The 19,190-nt window shown below is 39.2% G+C and overlaps 1 protein-coding gene across 19 annotated transcripts in view; it reads right to left on the bottom strand.

Moving 5' to 3' along the window:
• The window catches only part of UBAP2 (ubiquitin associated protein 2), a 124,976-nt gene that overhangs the window by 65,477 nt on the left and 40,309 nt on the right, over positions 1-19,190 (bottom strand). For 14 of the 19 annotated variants that reach the window (XM_082402408.1, XM_082402410.1, XM_082402409.1 and 11 more), the window contains 2 exons: positions 5,990-6,085; positions 1,623-1,733 (listed from right to left, as the gene is read on the bottom strand). In XM_082402408.1, coding sequence (XP_082258534.1) covers positions 1,623-1,733; positions 5,990-6,085 — 207 coding nt within the window. Of the gene's footprint in view, positions 1-1,622; positions 1,734-5,989; positions 6,086-6,706; positions 7,207-19,190 lie in introns of all 19 variants that reach the window. The other 5 variants (XM_082402404.1, XM_082402400.1, XM_082402397.1 and 2 more) reach the window with 2 other exon arrangements.

Raw genomic sequence — 19,190 nt, 5'->3', positions numbered from 1 at the left:
AAAAGATTCACCCAGCCACCACAGAAAAGGAATGATGAATCTGTGAGAGCTAAAGGAAAGGCAACAGGAAACAGCATTCAAGACTATCTCTACCATATAAAAGAAAACACGCCCTCCAATTAATGATTTGGAAATATTTCCTTTATTCACAGTGATTTTTTTTTTTAAATAAAGAAGGCAGTTAAGCCCTTCAGTTCATTTTAAAAATAAGGGAGAACCATTCTACACTGCATCCATTAGCAATGAGCTGAACACCCCCCAGAGTTTATAAAACCCAGCAAATACATGCCTAAGTGTCAGCAAACAAAAACTCTTCAAAATTTTATTTCCTCACTTAACATGATATATTTTCCCAACAAACTCACATATTTGGTAGTTTATCATGTTGGACCAGTGTTATCTTGCATAGAATTTTACCCACAAATACTGCTATGCTCAAATAACGAAATATTTTCCCAATTATCACTAATTTTTATAATTACAAATTTTATTCTGCTTGTTTCCTATTAAATAAAAATATACTCATTTCAGTTTTGAGCTTGTCACAGTAGTTCATTTTAATACAGCCTGTGCCTAATAAAGCCTACCCCTAAAAATGAGAACTTGATTAAACCTAAACAATGATAAGGAAGGCACTGTTTGATGTGTTCACCTTTATACCCCAATTAGGTGAATCATTATTTGTTTTAATCTGCTCTGAATTGGTTTCCTCAATGAAAAAATACAAATGAAATACTGTGTAATTTCCATGTAGAAATCAAAAGATTAGGGCTGACACCTGCCTCTGGTGTGGCTTTAGCTGCATCCTTCCTAAAATAAAAGGGAGGAGCTTTAGCGTGCATGCGCATTCCTCAAATTTTACTAAGCTTAAAAAATATTTTTTTCTTATGTTAGTTTAGAGATATAAGGAGTAGTAAGAGGTGACAACTGAGATGAAGAAACATGAGCTGTGGAGCCAAGAGAAGTTTTTCAGGTGGTGAAAATGTCCACAGGCCCAGAGAATTTTGGCAACTGTGTAAGGCTGGAGTAGTTGACCAAGTTCTCTTTCAAGTCTTCAGATTCTACAAGTTCATGAAGAAAACATACATAACAAAAACAGTCATTTCAGGTTAGTGTTCTTTCTGGTCTTAAAACATATATGGAGGGCTTCCCTGGTGGCACAGTGTTGAGAATCTGCCTGCCAATGCAGAGGACACGGGTTCAAGCCCTGGTCTGGGAAGATCCCACATGCCGCAGAGCAACTAGGCCCGTGAGCCACAATTACTCAGCCTGCGCATCTGGAACCTGTGCTCCGCAACAAGAGAGGCCGCAATAATGAGAAGCCCGTGCACCACGATGAAGAGTGGCCCCCACTTGCCGCAACTAGAGAAAGCCCTGGCACAGAAACGAAGACCCAACACAGCCATAAATAAATAAATAAATAAATAAATAAATAAATAAATAAATAAATAAATAAATAAAAATAAATAAAAAGAGCAGCTCTCTCTTTAAAAAAAAAAAAAAAAATATGGAACAGCACCCATAATCCCCCTCCACCACCACCCCCAAATAAGGTGAAGTTGAAAATGCAATATGGAACTGGAGAGAAATCTTAGCATTGCAAATCAATTAATAATACTTACCGTATCTGAATTCCCTTCTAGCAATATATTGATAGCTTTGTTGACATCTCCATTACAGTCGTGCAGAGCCACTATGCATTCATCCTGATTTTTTCCTGTCACTTCCATAAGCTGTTGGAATTATAAGACTGATTAGGGAAACACAAGAATGGCACTTGATATTAATTCTAAGATTCTACTATATAAAGACAGAGATTATGCAATCCTTCCACATGAAGATGGCTTTTTCAAGACTCTGAGATTACAATCCAAGATCAGGTTTACCTGTTTTGGGGGGCTACTCCATGTCTTTCCACCAATACTGGTAAAGTCAAACTACAAATCAACCCTCCTCCAAGCTGACCAAGTATCAATTCTTAATCCGCAGCACATACATACATACCAACATTCTCAGAATATTCAGGATGAGCTATGTGACTGCTCAAACTAGTTCAATGGCCTGGGACTCCCAAATTTCTGAGCTACTCAAATATTAAGTGGAACTATATGTTTCCCAAAGACCAAGCATGAGTATGTGGCCACAATTAGCCGAACATCCAGTCCAACTGTTTGCACTGTCCAACAGTCCAGTTGTCTCTGTCAATGTTCCATACATGGGCTATCACTGCTTGGATTAGAACACTGCACATACAAAATAATTTAGAACACCCTAAAGTCTCACAATTAGAATTTGGCAAAGCAATCTACAGATTCAATGAAATCCCTATCAAATTACCAATGGCATTTTTTACAGAACTAGTACAAAAAACCTTAAAATTTGTATGGAAACACAAAAGACCCTGAACAGCCGAAGCAATCTTGAGAAAGAAAAACAGAGATAGAGGAATCAGACGCCCTGACTTCTGACTATACTACAAAGCTACAGTAATCAAGACAGTATGGTACTGGCACAAAAACAGAAATAGAGATCAATGGAACAGGATAGAAAGCCCAGAGATAAACCCACGCACATATGGTCACCTTATCTTTGACAAAGGAGGCAAGAATATACAATGGAGAAAAGGCAGCCTCCTCAATAAGTGGTGCTGGGAAAACTGGACAGCTACATGTAAAGGAATGAAATTAGAACACTCCCTAACACCATACACAAAAATAAACTCAAAATGGATTAAAGACCTAATTGTAAGACCGGACACTGTAAAACTCTTAGAGGAAAACATAGGCAGAACACTCTTTGACATAAATCACAGCAAGATCTTTTCTGACCCACCTCCTACAGTAATGGAAATGAAAACAAAAATAAAAAATGGGACCTAATGAAACTTAAAAGCTTTTGCACAACAAAGGAAACCATAAACAAGACGAAAAGACAACCCTCAGAATGGGAGAAAATATTTGCAAATGTATCAACGGACAAAGGATTAATCTCCAAAATATATAAACAGCTCATGCAGCTCAATATTAAAAAATCAAACAACCCAATCCAAAAACAGGCAGAACCCAATCCAAAAATGGGCAGAAGACCTAAATAGACATTTCCACAAAGAAGACATACAGATGGCCAAGAGGCACGTGAAAAGCTGCTCAAGATCACTAATTATTAGAGAAATGCAAGTCAAAACTACAATGAGGTATCACCTCACACCAGTTAGAATGCGCATCATCAGAAAATCTACAAACAACAAATGCTGGAGAGGGTGTGGAGAAAAGGGAACCCTCTTGCATTGTTGGTGGGAATGTAAATTGATACAGCCACTATGGAGAACAGTATGGAGGTTTCTTAAAGAACTAAAAATAGAATTACCATATGACCCAGCAATCCCACTACTGGGCATATACCCAGAGAAAACCATAATTCAAAAAGACACATGCACCCCAATGGTCACTGCAGCACTATTTACAAGAGCCAGCTCATGGAAGCAACCTAAATGCTCATCAACAGACAAATGGATAAAGAAGATGTGGTACATATATACAATGGAATATATGGGAACGAAATTGGGTCATTTGCAGAGACGTGGATGGACCTAGAGACTGTCATACAGAGTGAAGTAAGTCAGAAAGAGAAAAACAAATATCGTATATTAACGCATATATGTGGAATCTAGAAAAATGGTACAGATGAACTGGTTTGCAAGGCAGAAATAGCGACACAGATGTAGAGAACAAACGTATGGAAACCAAAGGGGGAAAGTGGGGCTAATAGTGGTGGGATGAACTGGGAGATTGGGATTGACATATATACACTAATATGTATAAAATAGGTAACTAGTAAAAAACTGCTGTATAAATAAATAAATAAATAAATAAATAAATAAATTAGAATTTGGCAGCTATCACAAAACTCACTCCTGGACATACTATTTTCTCAAGTAGCCTCAACAGGGTGCTATGTTTGAAATCAAAGAAATCTCCTTGGTGCATTCCCTTTAACAAGGGATAATTAAGCTATTTAATATTTTCAACACAAGGAACAATCACAGATTAGGCACAATATAGGTTTCTCAATTATCAGTGAACAAATGTATGATTTAAATATCTGCTGTGGGGCTTCCCTGGTGGCACAGTGGTTGCGAATCCGCCTGCCAACGCAGGGGACACGGGTTCGAGCCCTGGTCCGGGAAGATCCCACATGCCGCGGAGCAACTAAGCCCGTGCGCCACAACTACTGAGCCTGCACTCTAGAGCCCGCGAGCCACAACTACTGAGCCCGTGTGCCACAACTACTGAAGCCCATGCGCCTAGAGCCCGTGCTCCGCAACGAGAAGCCACTGCAGTGAGAAGCCCGCGCACCACAACGAAGAGTAGCCCCCGCTCGCCGCAACTAGAGAAAAGCCCATGCGCAGCAGCGAACACCCAACACAGCCAAAAATAAATAATAAATAAAATAAATAAATTTTAAAAAATAAATATCTGCTGTGTTTTAAGTACCTTTAACTATTTTAGTATGTATCAGCTGCAGTTCAAAACAGTTTGACCCCCAACATCTGAAGCGATTTCTCTGTGGTCACAAAACAATTAGCCTATCGGGAAGCCAGGTCTCCCGGTCTCATAAATACAGCTCTTTACACCACATCATTCCATCTGATTTCCTCCCTGTGTTACCCAGCAAGGTTCTATACATTCTACAGCTTTCCCATGCTTCAGTCTTTGGATGTCTACTAATAAGGTCAGATTTTTATCAATGATCTGTAGTAGCCCAATACCCGTCACATGCAGTTGTTAAGATGCACAGTAGGGACTTCCCTGGTGGCGCAGTGGTTAAAAATCCACCTGCCAATGCAGGGGACACAGGTTCGAGCCCTGGTCCGGGAAGATCCCACATGCCGTGGAGCAACTAAGCCCACGAGCAACAACTACTGAGCCTGCACGCCACAACTACTGAAGCCCGTGCACCTAGAGCCTGTGTTCCACAACAAGAGAAGCCACTGCAATGAGAAGCCCAGGCACCGCAACAAAGGGTAGCCCCCACTCACCGCAACTAGAGAAAGCCCGCACACAGCAACCAAGACCCAATGCAGCCAAATAAATAAATAAATAATAAATTTATTTAAAAAAAAAATATTTATAGTAACCATCAAAACTCCCCCAGTGATTGGATTAGTAAGAGAGAGAACCATTGTTAAAACTTAAAGCTCTGAACTCCTGTACCAGTGCTCTTTTTTGTGTATCCGCTATGCTACCCAGATAAAAGGCAATATAATATGTAGATGTCTCAAACAATTCATAAATCTCATTCCAGCTAATAAGTTCTATAATTTTTAATAAATAATTTTTGCGGCTTTCCAAAAATATCACCATTAAGTCTAATGACAGCAACTATAAGTAAGAACAAAGAGTTTACATACTAAAGGGCTAAAGAGTTCACCAAGGGACTTTCACTCCAAGGAATTATTGGTAGACCTCTACCAAGGTAAAGGTTATTGCTTGGTTTCTAGAATCTTGAAGGGAAAAGAAGTCTTATCAGGAAAGAAGAATGTGAAATTAAAATAATGTTATATCAGTGAAGTTCTAACTGAAGACATCACCCTAAAATTTAATTTTATAACTTTTCCAATCTATGTTTGGGATCACCACGATATGTGAAAAGGCAGATCAGCTCTTCTGTAACATTGAACAAAATTTTCTGAGAACCTGCCATATACTAAATATACTTTCTATGCACAGGTATATACAATGCCATTGTACTTTCACAAATGCTCATTGTTCACATGTAACACTAGTAACTCAGAAAGGTTCTACTGCCAAAACTCCTTTGCTCTAGCCACCAATACAGGTATTTTGATTTTGAATCACAAGTTCAAAATCCAATTATTTACAACTAAGCAATAAGCATAGTTTAAAATAAGAATCTCTAGTGAAATTATCTTTTTAAGCACAGTAAGAATAGATTACAAAAATGACAGTATCCTTTGCCAGAAACATACCTGTTTAACTTTAGCTTCAAACTCTGAATCATTTTTATCAAAGATCACTTGAGCGAGACGCATCTGTTCAGCTGTTGCCTGGAAAAGCACATACAACTGTTCAAGATTGGAGCAGCAAAAATACAAGTTAGATGCCAAAATCTGGTATAAACAGATAAAAACTCTCAGTCACTGTGGTAACAGAAATACTGATTAACTAAAAAAAAGGACTCTGAATTTAGACCTCTTAAATGTACACAATGTATTCCCATAAGGTAAATAAGCATCAAATTAAATAGCGTAAACTTCCCATTCCTTTGACCAAAGGACCTAAAGTCCTGTTCATCTTCATTAGCCTTGTGACTCATTTGAATTTTCTTTCTTGAATTTTCTTTCCCCTGGGCAGATGAAGTTACAGCATAACAGAAAGTGGAAGAACAGGAAGCAATGGAAACAACCGCCAGGATACAGGCTTAGACACAACCTTGCTGTCAAAAAGCAAAAAAGCTCTGCTATCAACTCAAAAAAGGTCAGTTCGGAAGGGAAAAGGCTGTATTTATTTAAATAAAAATTATCTTTAAAGTTACATTTTTATTTTTAACCACAATTTTAAAATAGTTTTAATTTAACAGAATTTAAAGGAAGCAACTTTCAAACGCTTAAATTAGTCAACTATGTAGAAAACTTTTCCAGTTGCTTTTTTCACTCAAAATCCTTCTTAAAAAAAAATCAAATTACCGAATTTCTGAGGTTTCCTTTTGTAGTATTTCTGGCAATTAAAAATTAGAAAGGTATTTTTTTTATTAATTAATTAATTTATTTATTTATGGCTGCGTTGGGTCTTTGTTGCTGTGCGCGGGCTTTTCTCTAGTTGCGGTGAGCGGGGACTACTCTTCGTTGCGGTGTGCGGGCTTCTCATCGCGGTGGCTTCTCTTGTTGCGGAGCACGGGCTCTAGGCGTGCGGGCTTCAGTAGTTGTGGCTCGCGGGCTCTAGAGCACAGGCTCAGTAGTTGTGGCACACGGGCTTAGTTGCTCCGTGGCATGTGGGATCTTCCCGGACCAGGGCTCGAACCTGTGTCCCCTGCATTGGCATGCAGATTCTTAACCACTGCACCACCGCGGAAGCCCAGAAAGATATTTTTTAAATAAGGAAACTTTTGGGAATTCCCTGGCGGTCCAGTGGTTAGGACTCCGTGTTTTCACTGCCGAGGGTGTGGGTTCAGTCCCTGGTCAGGGAACTAAGATCCCACAAGCCGTGTGGCACAGCCAAAAAATAAATAAAAAGAAAAAGAAAAAAGAAATTTGAAAAAGGTAACTCTTGTACAGTCAGTTAATAGCAACATACCAACCACTGCTAGCTAAAATCTTTACTAACTCCCAACATAAATATTTTTAAAGTTAAATCATTTAAATTACTGAATGAGCTTGGGGGGGAGGGGAGACCCACTAAGTGCTAATAATAAACAACTTTTAAAAAATATATTTATTTATTTATGTATGTATGTATGTATGTATGTATGTATGTATGTACGGCTGCATTGGGTCTTCATTGCTGTGTGCAGGCATTCTCTAGTTGCGCAGAGCAGGGGCTATTCTTCTTTGCAGTGCGCATGCTTCTCATTGCGGTGGCTTCTTTTGTGGCGGAGCACGGGCTCTAGGCACTTGGGCTTCAGTAGTTGTGGCACGCAGGCTCAGTAGTTGTGGCTTACAGGCTCTAGAGCGCAGGCTCAGTAGTTGTGGCGCACGGGCTTAGTTGCTCCGCATCATGTGGGATCTTCCCGGACCAGGGCTCAAACCCGTGTCCCCTGCATTGGCAGGCGGATTCTTAACCACTGCGCCACCAGGGAAGTCCCAATAAACAACTTTTCATCTTTGCTTTTAATATAGATTCATAATAATCTCGATGGGGGTGGAGGGGGAGAGGTTGTTAGTGTTTTTTACAATGTAAAAACGCTTCTCACAAGAGCTTTCCAGTCCATGCTGGTGGTTGATTATACAAGCCCCAGGTAGCTTTGGTCTGTTCCCTCCAATCTAATGGCCAATCCTTTCATCCCAACCTATGCCTGCTGTGACCTCAGTTGCAGTGTTACATTACACCCAGAAAGATGTTTGTACAGTGTCTACACACACGGCAAATTTTACCTCAATTCTAACCAGTATATATAAGGGCCTTCTTTACACACACCCTCAAGTGAGAAGTCCCAATGAGGCAGCCAAAAGGACCAAGGTATGAAATAAATGAATGAGGTAAAAAGGAAAACCAAAGGGGAAGGTGAGTTCTGGAAAACGGCACTTCCACATTATACATTTGAGCTTTGGGTAGTGGCAACCTTTTATGAACGAAAGTAAGTCACCGGGATAAAAAAAAGAAAAAAAAAAATATATATATATAAATAAAAAAACTGAATCACTCTGCTGTAATTAACACAACATTGTATATCAACTATACATCAATAAAAATAAAAGTAAAAAATTTAAAAATAATTTAAAAATAAAAAAATAATAAACTTAAAAAAAAAAGAAAGTAAACCAACGCGGCCCTTGGTACTAAAACCCTACATGATTAATTTTTGCCCGTTCTTCCTGATAGCAATCACTTCTACTCTGAATTTCAAATCTAGAAATTGTACCTCACGCATATTCATTGAGCCTTGCTGCAACCCAAGCAATATGAATGTTCATCGTTTCCTACCATTAAATTTCCTTAAATTACAAAATTTTCACAAAGCCCAAAAGAAAATAACAGTGACCCATAAGGTATCTATCTAATACCAAAAACTATTCATTTGGTACTTACATATTTTTCTCTTATATCAAAAACAAAATACTAATCACACTACTTTGTAGGAACACATAATCAATTGTAAATATCTATATCATAATGTTTATTGGCTGCATAAAAATCTACTGGATAGGTCTTGCATTTTACTTACTCTATGAATTCTTTATTACTAATCAAACACTACAGGGAGCCATTATTACACCTAATACATCCAGGATAGCTTTCTTAAAATAAATACAAAGATGTGAAACTACTAGGTCAAAGAAGTATATAGAAAAATGTTAAAAGGAGTTTCATACCATCTGCTCAAAAATGCTCTTCACAAAGGCTGCAAAACTTTATACTCAATTAACAGTGTAAAAGAGCCTGCTTCCTCAAAATCCAGTCTATAAAAATGCAAATTTAACCAATTAAAAATAAAAATGATCTCTATTTGGTTTGATTTTTACTTCTTAGATCATTAGAGTAATCTTTTAAAAATACACTTACTGGGACTTCCCTGGTGGCACAGTGGTTAAGAATCCGCCTGCCAATGCAGGGGACATGGGTTCAAGCCCTGGTCCGGGAAGATTCCACATGCCGCGGAGCAACTAAGCCCGTGTGCCACAACTACTAAGCCTGCACTCTAGAGCCCGCAAGCCACAACTACTGAGCCCGCGTGCCACAGCTACTGAAGCCGGCATGCCTAGAGCCCGTGCTCCGCAACAAGAGAAGCCACCACGATGAGAAGCCCACGCACCGCAACAAAGAGTAGCCCCCACTCGCCCCAACCAGAGAAAGCCCACACGCAGCAACAAAGACCCAACGCAGCAAAAAAAGTTAAATTAAAAAAATATGTATATATATAATTATACCATCCCCTGGCTCTGAAGAAACTAGTATTCTCAGTGTAGAAGTGATCAAAATGTAATATAAAAGAAGTGAAAATCCTGTAGTCCTGAATTTGAACTATCAGCATTACTAACTCATGAGGAATTTTACTTTTAACTCTGTCCACTGGAGAGACCTATAAACAATGACAAACCCAGTAACAATAAACATTAGTTACCAGATTGAGGTCTCTAAGTGCCATTTCCTACTAAAAGATGCCAGGATTCCTTAGAGCAATGTCTGATCTAGGTACACAGCAGGAATTATACAAGATAAGTCTGGAATAACTCATCATACCAGTTTATGAAGAAACCATCAAAGATTACTAGAAAGTCAAAAAGCCCTCAGGAGCCAATTTGAAGAGACCTGGCCAAAAAAAGGATAATTTCAACTTCAAAAAGGGTAATAACTAGAAATAACTGAAACCCTTCAAATGTTTAAATTCATAGGTTCATAATAATATTTTTAATACTAATTATTCACCTTTGGGAGATGATAGGTAAACAAGTAATTACTTTAAAAACCCATAAATATACTCTTCAAATGTGCAATGGTCATGAAAAACAAGGAAAGACTGAAAAACTGTTGTAGATCAGAAGAGACTAAGGAGACATGAAAACAAATCCTGGAACAGAAAAGAGAACTTGGGACTTCCCTGGTGGTCCAGTGGTTAAGAATCTGCCTTCCAATGCAGAGGACGCAGGTTCGATCTCTGGTCAGGGAACTAAGATCCCACATGCCGTAGGGCAACTAAGCCCGTACGCTGCAACAAAAAGATCCCACGTGCCACAAGGAAGATCCCGCGTGCCACAACTAAGACCTGACTCAGCCAAATAAATAAATAAATATTTAAAACAAGAAAGAAAAGAGATCTTAGTGGAAAAACTAGGGAAACCCAAATAAAGACCGTATTAATTTAATAATATTGTGCCAATGTTATTATCTTACTCTTGACAAATAATTATATAAGACAGAAGTTAACAAACTATAGCCTAAGATCTGATTTTTGTATGGTGTGCCAGCTAAGAAAGGTTTTAACATTTTTTAAATGTTGTAGGGACTTCCCTGGTGGTCCAGTGGTAAAGAATCTGCCTTCCAATGCAGGGACATGGGTTCGATCCCTGGTCGGGGAACTAAGATCACACATGCCATAGGGCAACTAAGCCCACGCACCACAACTACTGAGCTCAGGTGCCTCAACTAGAGAGCCTGCGTGCCACAAACTACAGAGCCCATGCACTCTGGAGCCTACGCACCTCAACTAGAGAAAACCCGCAAGCCATAACTAGAGAGAAGCCCACACGCCACATTGAAGAACCCGCGTGCTGCAACAAAAGATCCCTCATGCCCCGTGTGCCGCAACTAAGACCGAACACAGCCAAACATAATTAAAAAAAAAAAAATGTTGTAATACAACAAAAACAAAGAAGGAACATGCAACAGAGACTGTGTGTGGCCTGCAGAGCATAAAATACTTGCTATCTGACCCTTTTTGGGAAAAGTTTGCCAACATTTGATATAAAATGTTAGCATTAAGGGAAGATGGGTAAATGTTGTAGAGACCTCTGTATCATTTTCCAACTTTTTGGCAAATCTTCCAAAACACTGATTCCAAAACAGTTTTTTAAAGAAAGAAATAATAGAAACTACAGTAGAAATAAACGAAATAAAGAAGAGAAAAATCAACAAAATTGACAAACCTTTTAGCTAGAACAACCAAGAAAAGAGAGAGAAGCCTCAAGTTATTAAAATTAGGAATGAAATAGGGGACATCACTACAAACTTTAGAGGAATAAAAAGGATTATAAGAAAATAACCATGAACAAGTGTATGCCATCAAGCTGGATAACCTAGACAAAAACCAACAATTTTGTCTAAAAAGGCAAATTCCTAAAAAGACACAAACTACTGAAATTGACTCAAGAAGAACTGAAAATCTGTAACAAGTGATTGAATTCGTAATCAAAGAAGTTCCCAGAGGGCTTCCCTGGTGGCGCAGTGGTTGAGAGTCTGCCTGCCAATGCAGGAGACACGGGTTCGAGCCCTGGTCTGGGAGGATCCCACATGCCGCGGAGCAACTAGGCCCGTGAGCCACAATTGCTGAGCCTGCGCGTCCGGAGCCTGTGCGCCGCAAAAAGAGAGGCCGCGATAGTGAGAGGCCCGCGCACCACAATGAAGAATGGCCCCCACTTGCTGCAACTGGAGAAAGCCCTCGCGCAGAAACGAAGACCCAGCACAGCAATCAATCAATCAATCAATCAATCAATCAATAAATTCTCAGAAAGAAAAACCCAGGACCAGATGGCTTCACTGGTAAATTCTATCAAACAATGAAAGAACATCAATCACCAATTTTTCACAAACTTTTCCAAAAAAATAGAGAAGGGAACATTTTCCAACTCATTCTATGTGGTCAGTATTACCCTGATACCAAAAGCAAAGACATCACAAGAAAAGACAACTACAGAAAAATATCCCCCCACAAAATCCTAGCAAACCTTACCATACCAGCAACTTACCAATATGTACCATGACCAAGTTAAGTTTATCCTAAGAACGCAAGGTTGTTTAACATCTTAATGTAATACACCATATTAACAGAATAACAGACAAAACCCACATGATTATTTCAGTAGACACAGAAAAATAATTTGATAAGATCCAATACCCTTTTAGGATAAACAAACAAAAAAAACCCCAACAAATTAGAAATAGAAGGGAATTTCCTCAACCTAATAAAGTCAACTTAAAAAACCTACAATTTAACATTCTACTTAATGGTGAAAGACAACTGAAAGCTTTCCTCCTAAGATCAAGAACAAAATAAGGATGTCTGTTCCAGCCATTTGTACTGAAGAGTCTAATCAATGCAATTAGACAGGGAAAGTCCTTAGGCAATTAATCAAGGAAAGTAGAATATATGCATGAACTAAATTCTTACAGATCTAAAATATTAGTACACACAGACACACACTCTGTCTCTCCGAAGAATGCTGAAACTTGAGAAAAACATATTAAAAGTATTATACAGGATAGGGCCAACAGCAATTCGGTAAATAACCATCATGAAACTATTCATCCATGAAGCATTATCTTTCTATAAAATCAAAAAGTTCCTATTATAAAAATTATTAAATCATAAAGTAGAGCTTCTGTTTTATCGCTAGAAAGATCTTAAGAGGTAGTAATACAGTTCAACTCCATACTGTGCCCCTAAGTAATTCACTCACGCTTTATGCTGGGTGTTACTGGCACAAACCTTCTAACTACCAGAGGTGTGTAGTATCCAGTATATCAATCATGCTGCCTCCCAACAAGGGAAGAAGCTACCTGAACAGTCTAAGAATGCAGTCATGACAGCCTAGGCTAGTGTGGCCACAAGAAGGAAGGAATGTAAAAGGAGATGTTTCTTCTGTCACTTTACATTTGAAGACTGAGAAAAGTGACTACAACATGTACAAGAACTGGGTGAACCCAGTCTGCATTAGTCATAGGAAACCTTCAAGAATCAAATGAAAAGAGGCACAGAGAAAGATGGAAATGAGAGTTCGGGGCAAGGTGGAAAGCAGTCAACGGTACATTAAGAAAATCACCAGAACTCTAAAGCAGGTGTCTGTACCAAGAAAATAAAATAAGGGACTTCCCCAGTGGTCCAGTGGGTAAGACTGCGCTCCCCATGTAGGGGGCCTGAGTTCGATCCCTGGTCGGGAAACTAGATCCCACATGCTGCAACTAAGAGTTCGCATGCCGCAACTAAAGAGCCGGCATGCCATAACTAAAGATCATGCATGCTAAAACTCAGACCCAGCACAGCCAAAATTTATAAACAAATAATTAATAAATAAATGAATATAAAATAAAAATTATGTTTTTGAAAAATAAAATGAGCAGAACTTTCTGGGATGAGGGTGATGTTCTGTATATTGATAGGAGATTGGGTTACGCAAGTATACGCATCCTACAAAAAATGATCTGATACACTTAAAATTTCTGTATGTAAATTTCACGTAAAAAAAAAAGAGAAACCTAGATAAATATTAAACTCTAGTTAATGATATATAAGCTAAAGTGTTCAAGGGTAAAGTATATTGATGTCTTTACTTTGAAATGCATCAAAAAAAAATAAGATAGCATGATGGATAGCTAGTCAGATGTGATAAAACAAATAAAGCAAAAAAGGTAATTGTGAGTGTATGGGTGTTTGCTGTACAACTCTTTCAGCTTCTCGTTATATTTGAACATTTTCATAATAAAATGTTAGGGGGGAAAATTTCAGCAGATCAGAAAAAGAGGTCTGGAAGAAGGTCAAAAAGAAAGGGCAAGGGACTTCCCTGGTGGCGCAGTGCTTAACAATCCGCCTGCCAATGCAGAGGACACAGGTTCAATCCCGGGTCCAGGAAGATCCCACATGCTGCGGAGCAGCTAAGCCCATGCACCACAACTACGGAGCCTGCGCTCTAGAGCCCGCGAGCCACAACTACTGAGCCCGTGTGCCACAACTACTGAAGCCCACGCGCCTAGAGCCCATGCTCCACAACAAGAGAAGCCACCGCAATGAGAAGCCCGCGCACCGCAACGAAGAGTAGCCCCCGCTCGCTGCAACTAGAGAAAGACCGCATGCAGCAAGGAAGACCCAACGAAGAAGGAAGGAAGGAAGAGAGAGAGGGAGGAAGGGAGGGAGGGAGGGAGGAAGGAAGGGAGGGAGAAGCAAAGGAAAAGAAGGGGAAAACACAGATGTTAAACAGGAGCTAAAATAAAAAATATAAACGATGATAGAGAAAGACAAGTATTATATGATATCACTTATATATGGAATCTAAAAAATAATACCGACTTCCCTGGTGGTCCAGTTGTTAAGACTCCACACTTCCACTGCAGGAGGTGTGGGTTCAATTCCTGATCGGGGAAGTTCCGCATGCCACGCGGTGCAGCAATCAATCAATAAATCAGTCAATCAACCAGTAAAATAAAAAATAATAGCAATGAATCGATATACAAAACAGAAACGGACTCACAGACATAGAAAACAAACTTATAGTTACCAAAGGGGAAAGAAAGCAGAGGAGGGATAAGTTAGAGGAGTACGGGATTAACAGATACAAACTACTCTACAGAAAATAGTTAAGCAACAAGGATTTACTGCATAGCACAGGGAACTGTATTTGATATAATAACCTATAATGGACAATAATCTGAAAAAAAAAATATATATATATATATAAAACTGAATCACTCTGCTGTACACCTGAAACTAACAATGTGTAAATCAACTATACTTCAATTAAAAATATACACACACACACACACACACATATATATATATATATATATAATAAATGGGAAAAAATCCAAGAAATTGAACTGCAAACCAGTTGTAGAAACTCAATCACTCACTGTATGATGTTTATTAGCAGAATGTGCCTGGTTCAAGACATTTCACACAGAAAATATGGCATATAGAAATTTCACAGAGTATAAGATACACCAAAGCCAGGGACTCTGGCTGTAATATCTTTCTGAAAAGGGATGTAGGATCAATTAAAAGTAATAGGGCAAAGGGGAAGATAACTACAATAAGAGCTCTAAAGGCAGCAATATTTAAACTTAAAAACTGCCAGAGAATTGCCTGTGCTTCCTAAATGTATACAAGTTACAGAAACAAAGAAAGCTCCCAATTCTATTAAAATATCTTATAAAATATTAATAAGAAAAACACTCAAGTTGACAGACTTCCAGTAAAGATTATAAGCAGAATAGTTATTACCAACAGCATTTTGCTGTAGACAACAGTCTAGGGCTTCTACATATTTATTTTCATTTTATTTTATTTTTTTAACATCTTTATTGGAGTATAATTGCTTTACAATGGTGTGTTAGTTTCTTCTATATAACAAAGTGAATTGGCTATACATATACATATATCCCCATATCCCCTCCCTCTTGCGTCTCCCTCCCACCCTCCCTACCCGACCCCTCTAGGCGGTCACAAAGCACCGAGCTGATCTCCCTGTGCTAGCTGCTTCTGTTGCGCCCACACATTTCTGTGAAGTCACTATTCATTACCATGTGTAAGGTAAATACCAATTACTAATTTATTCAGACTTAGCTTTTTCAGCTTAAATACTACGATTCTTTGCATTTCTCTTCAGTGATATCTGTTTTATTCCTAAGAGATTACAGACCATCTAGACATAACTTCTGAAAGCACGGTTGATGCACCTGACAGTGGTTTAACAAGTACAGTATTGCAATACTAGCATAGCATAGTGATATAAAACGTTTTAAATCAGAACTTAAAATTTTTTTTTTCCTTTGCTGACTGACCTAGTCCAGAGAAAATTACTTTAAATATTCGATAACCAAAGCACCAAACAAATTAGAGTATGATAGGCAAGTTGTCAGGCTGAGCTCTAGAATGTGTCAAGAGATCTGTACAGCTTGTGAAATCAGAGGAAAAAACAGAATCAAGGGGTAAGTTAACAAGGTTATACACCCTCCCCTACAAAAAACATTAGTGACATCCACCATACAACTGTCAAGTGGAAAAAAACTCTTGCCAAAAAAAACAGCATTACTAACTCTCTTTCTCTGGATCTCTCTTTCATTCACTTGGCTCATAAGGAGCTAAAGCTACTTTCACAATGAAGAATGTGTTCATAGCTTTTCTAGTGGAGCCAAATGTTTTGTGCTGGAGCTGTCACCCAGTAAATTTGGAAAATATAATGAAGTAGGATTTTTTGTTTTTAATCATCCTTATGCCCACCATCCAAAGATAAGCATTATTAATATAGCCTACTAGTCTTTTTTCTTAAATGTTTTAACAGCTGTGCTATAATATTGGGTCCTTTCAATAACCAGGCCTTTTCCATCAAAATTTCAAATATTATAATCACTTCATAACTTATGTGCAATATACAATAAAAGCTACCATTTCCTGAACACAAGTTATGCAATTTCTAACTCCTTCTAACCATCCTGCAAAGTAAATATTTGTGAGAATAATAACAGGAAACCTCGCTAAAATGGAATCAGGAGGCCAGAAGGGGAAGCTCTCATGCAGTAGTACCACTAGAGGTCAATTACAGGAAAAACTATCATTGCAGGCCCCAATGGGAAAAGATGTACACTGCATCCCTACAAGAAATCAACTACTCTAGCAACTCAGCTAATGAGAAACCCTTATTACCCTGAACCTCACTTTTCTCTAATGGACTTGCTCCAAACAACCCCTCCCAACTTCCTCTTCCTCTATAAAATAAGGTTCCTCTGTTTCTGGGACCCGCCTATGGTTGTTTTTGTTTTGTTTTTCTTTTCTTTATTTTTTTGGCTGTGTCGGGTCTCACTTCTGGCACGCAGGATCTTTGTTGAGGCATGCGGGATCTTTCACTGCGGCGCATGGGCTCTTCATTGGGGTGCGCGGGCTTCTCTCTAGTTATGGCATGCGGGTTTTCTCTTCTCTGGTTGTGGCGCGGGCTCCAGAGTACGTGGGCTCTGTAGTTTGCGGCACACGGGCTCAGTAGTTGTGGCGCGCGGGCTTAGTTGCCCCGCAGCATGTGGGATCTTAGTTCCCCGACCAGGGATCGAACCTGCATCCCCTGCATAGGAAGGCAGATTTTCTACCACTGGACCACCAGGGAAGTCCCTTGCCTATGGTTTTTGCCGTGGCTTGCTTGTTCTGAATTGCAATTCTCTGCTATTCCCAAATAAGCCCATTTTTGCTCATAAAATAACTTTTATTTTTAAGTTCAATATTATCATACTTCATATTACATTTTTAAAAACCGGAGTTTTTTATCTCCCCACATGATACTAGATAATCAAATGACAAAACTGGTTACGAGTTTATAAGGCAAACCTATGGCCTATACGTCATAATATGATGCATTAAGAACAGATCATAAGGACTTCCCTGGTGGCGCAGTGGTTAAGAATCTGCCTGCCAATGCAGGGGACATGGGTTCGAGCCTTGGTCTGGGAAGATCCCACATGCCGTGGAGCAACTAAGCCCGTGCACCAAAACTACTGAGCCCGCACGCCCTACAGCCCATGCTCCACAACAAAAGAAGCCACCACAGTGAGAAGCCCACACACCACAACGAAGAGTAGCCCTCGCTCGCTGCAACTAGAGAAAAGTTCGCGCACAGCAACGAAGACCAACGCAGCCAAAATTAAATTATTTTAAAAAAAGATCATCATTTCTGTGGTGTTTCTACCAAAAATGCATAACCCACCTCTCATCATGAGGAAATAGCACACAAACTGAAATTGGGAGACATTCTACAAAATAAATGGCCTATATTCTTCAAATACATCTATGTCATGAAACAGAGACCACATTAAAAGAGACTAAAAAAGAGACTTACCTGGTGGCGCAGTGCCTAAGAATCCACCTGCCAATGCAGGGGACACAGCTTCGAGCCCTGGTCCAAGAAGATCCCACATGCAGCGGAGCAACTAAGCCCATGAGCCACAACTACTGAGCCTGCGATCTAGAGCCCGTGAGCCACAACTACTGAGCCCATGTGCCACAACTACTGAAGCCCGTGCGCCTAGAGCCCATGCTCCACAACAAGAGAAGCCACCGCAATGAGAAGCCCGCACACCGTAACAAAGCATAGCCCCCGCTTGCTGCAACTAAAGAAAGCCCACGAAGTGTAGCCCCTGCTCCCTGCAACTAGAGTAAGCTCGCGCACAGCAATGAAGACCCAACACAGCCAAATAAATAAAATAAATATATAAATAAATTTATTTTTAAAAAAGAGACTAAAAAGAATTGATACCTGAATACAATGTATGATCAAGGACTTAATTAGCTAAAAAGGACACTATTGGGACAATCGGGAAAACATGAATACAATGTACAGCTTACACTAGATGAGTTGATTTCCTGATTTTTGATAACTGTACTGTGATTACGTAAAATAAGATCCTCGTTTTTTAAAATATACACACTAAAGTATTTAGGGGTAAAGATGCACCATATCTGCAACTTATTCTCCAAAGGTTCAGGGGAAAAGCTGTGTGTAGTTTCTCCTTTGTAGAAGGAGAGAGAAAAGGATAAATTAGTAAACATGGTAAAAATGTAAAATCTGGGGGGATCTGGAAGAAGGATATTCAGGAATTATGTATACTACTCTTGAAACTTTTCTCTAACTCTCCAAGTATTTTTTTTTTTTAAACTGAGGTTCAAAGAGACTTAAGTAATACATCTAATTGGTAAAGTGGTAAACTTAGGTCCCAAACCCAGGTTTACTCAGATTCAAAAGAGCTCATCGGTTTTTCTCTTACATCCTGCTACCTCCATAGGGTATCCTCAGTACACCTCCACCATTACACATTTAGAATTGGGCAATAAGCGTCTTGTGGAATGAAGCACACACACCCCACCCCCAATTTCAGGTTGCTTCCTTAGGAAGTACTTCCCGGAATGGGGTTAATGGATAAATGAACATGGACAATTTTACTAATACTCCTTTGAGAAATTCTCACAAAACTTTTTTTTTTTTTACAAGGAAAATCAGAAATCTAAGGGTCTAGGAATCCTTCTCAAAGCTCAGTGGGCAGCTTTTT

Source organism: Balaenoptera borealis (assembly GCF_965194805.1).
Source record: "Balaenoptera borealis genome assembly, chromosome: 8".
NCBI lineage: Eukaryota > Metazoa > Chordata > Mammalia > Artiodactyla > Balaenopteridae > Balaenoptera > Balaenoptera borealis.
This window is presented reverse-complemented; position numbering and strand designations above follow the sequence as displayed.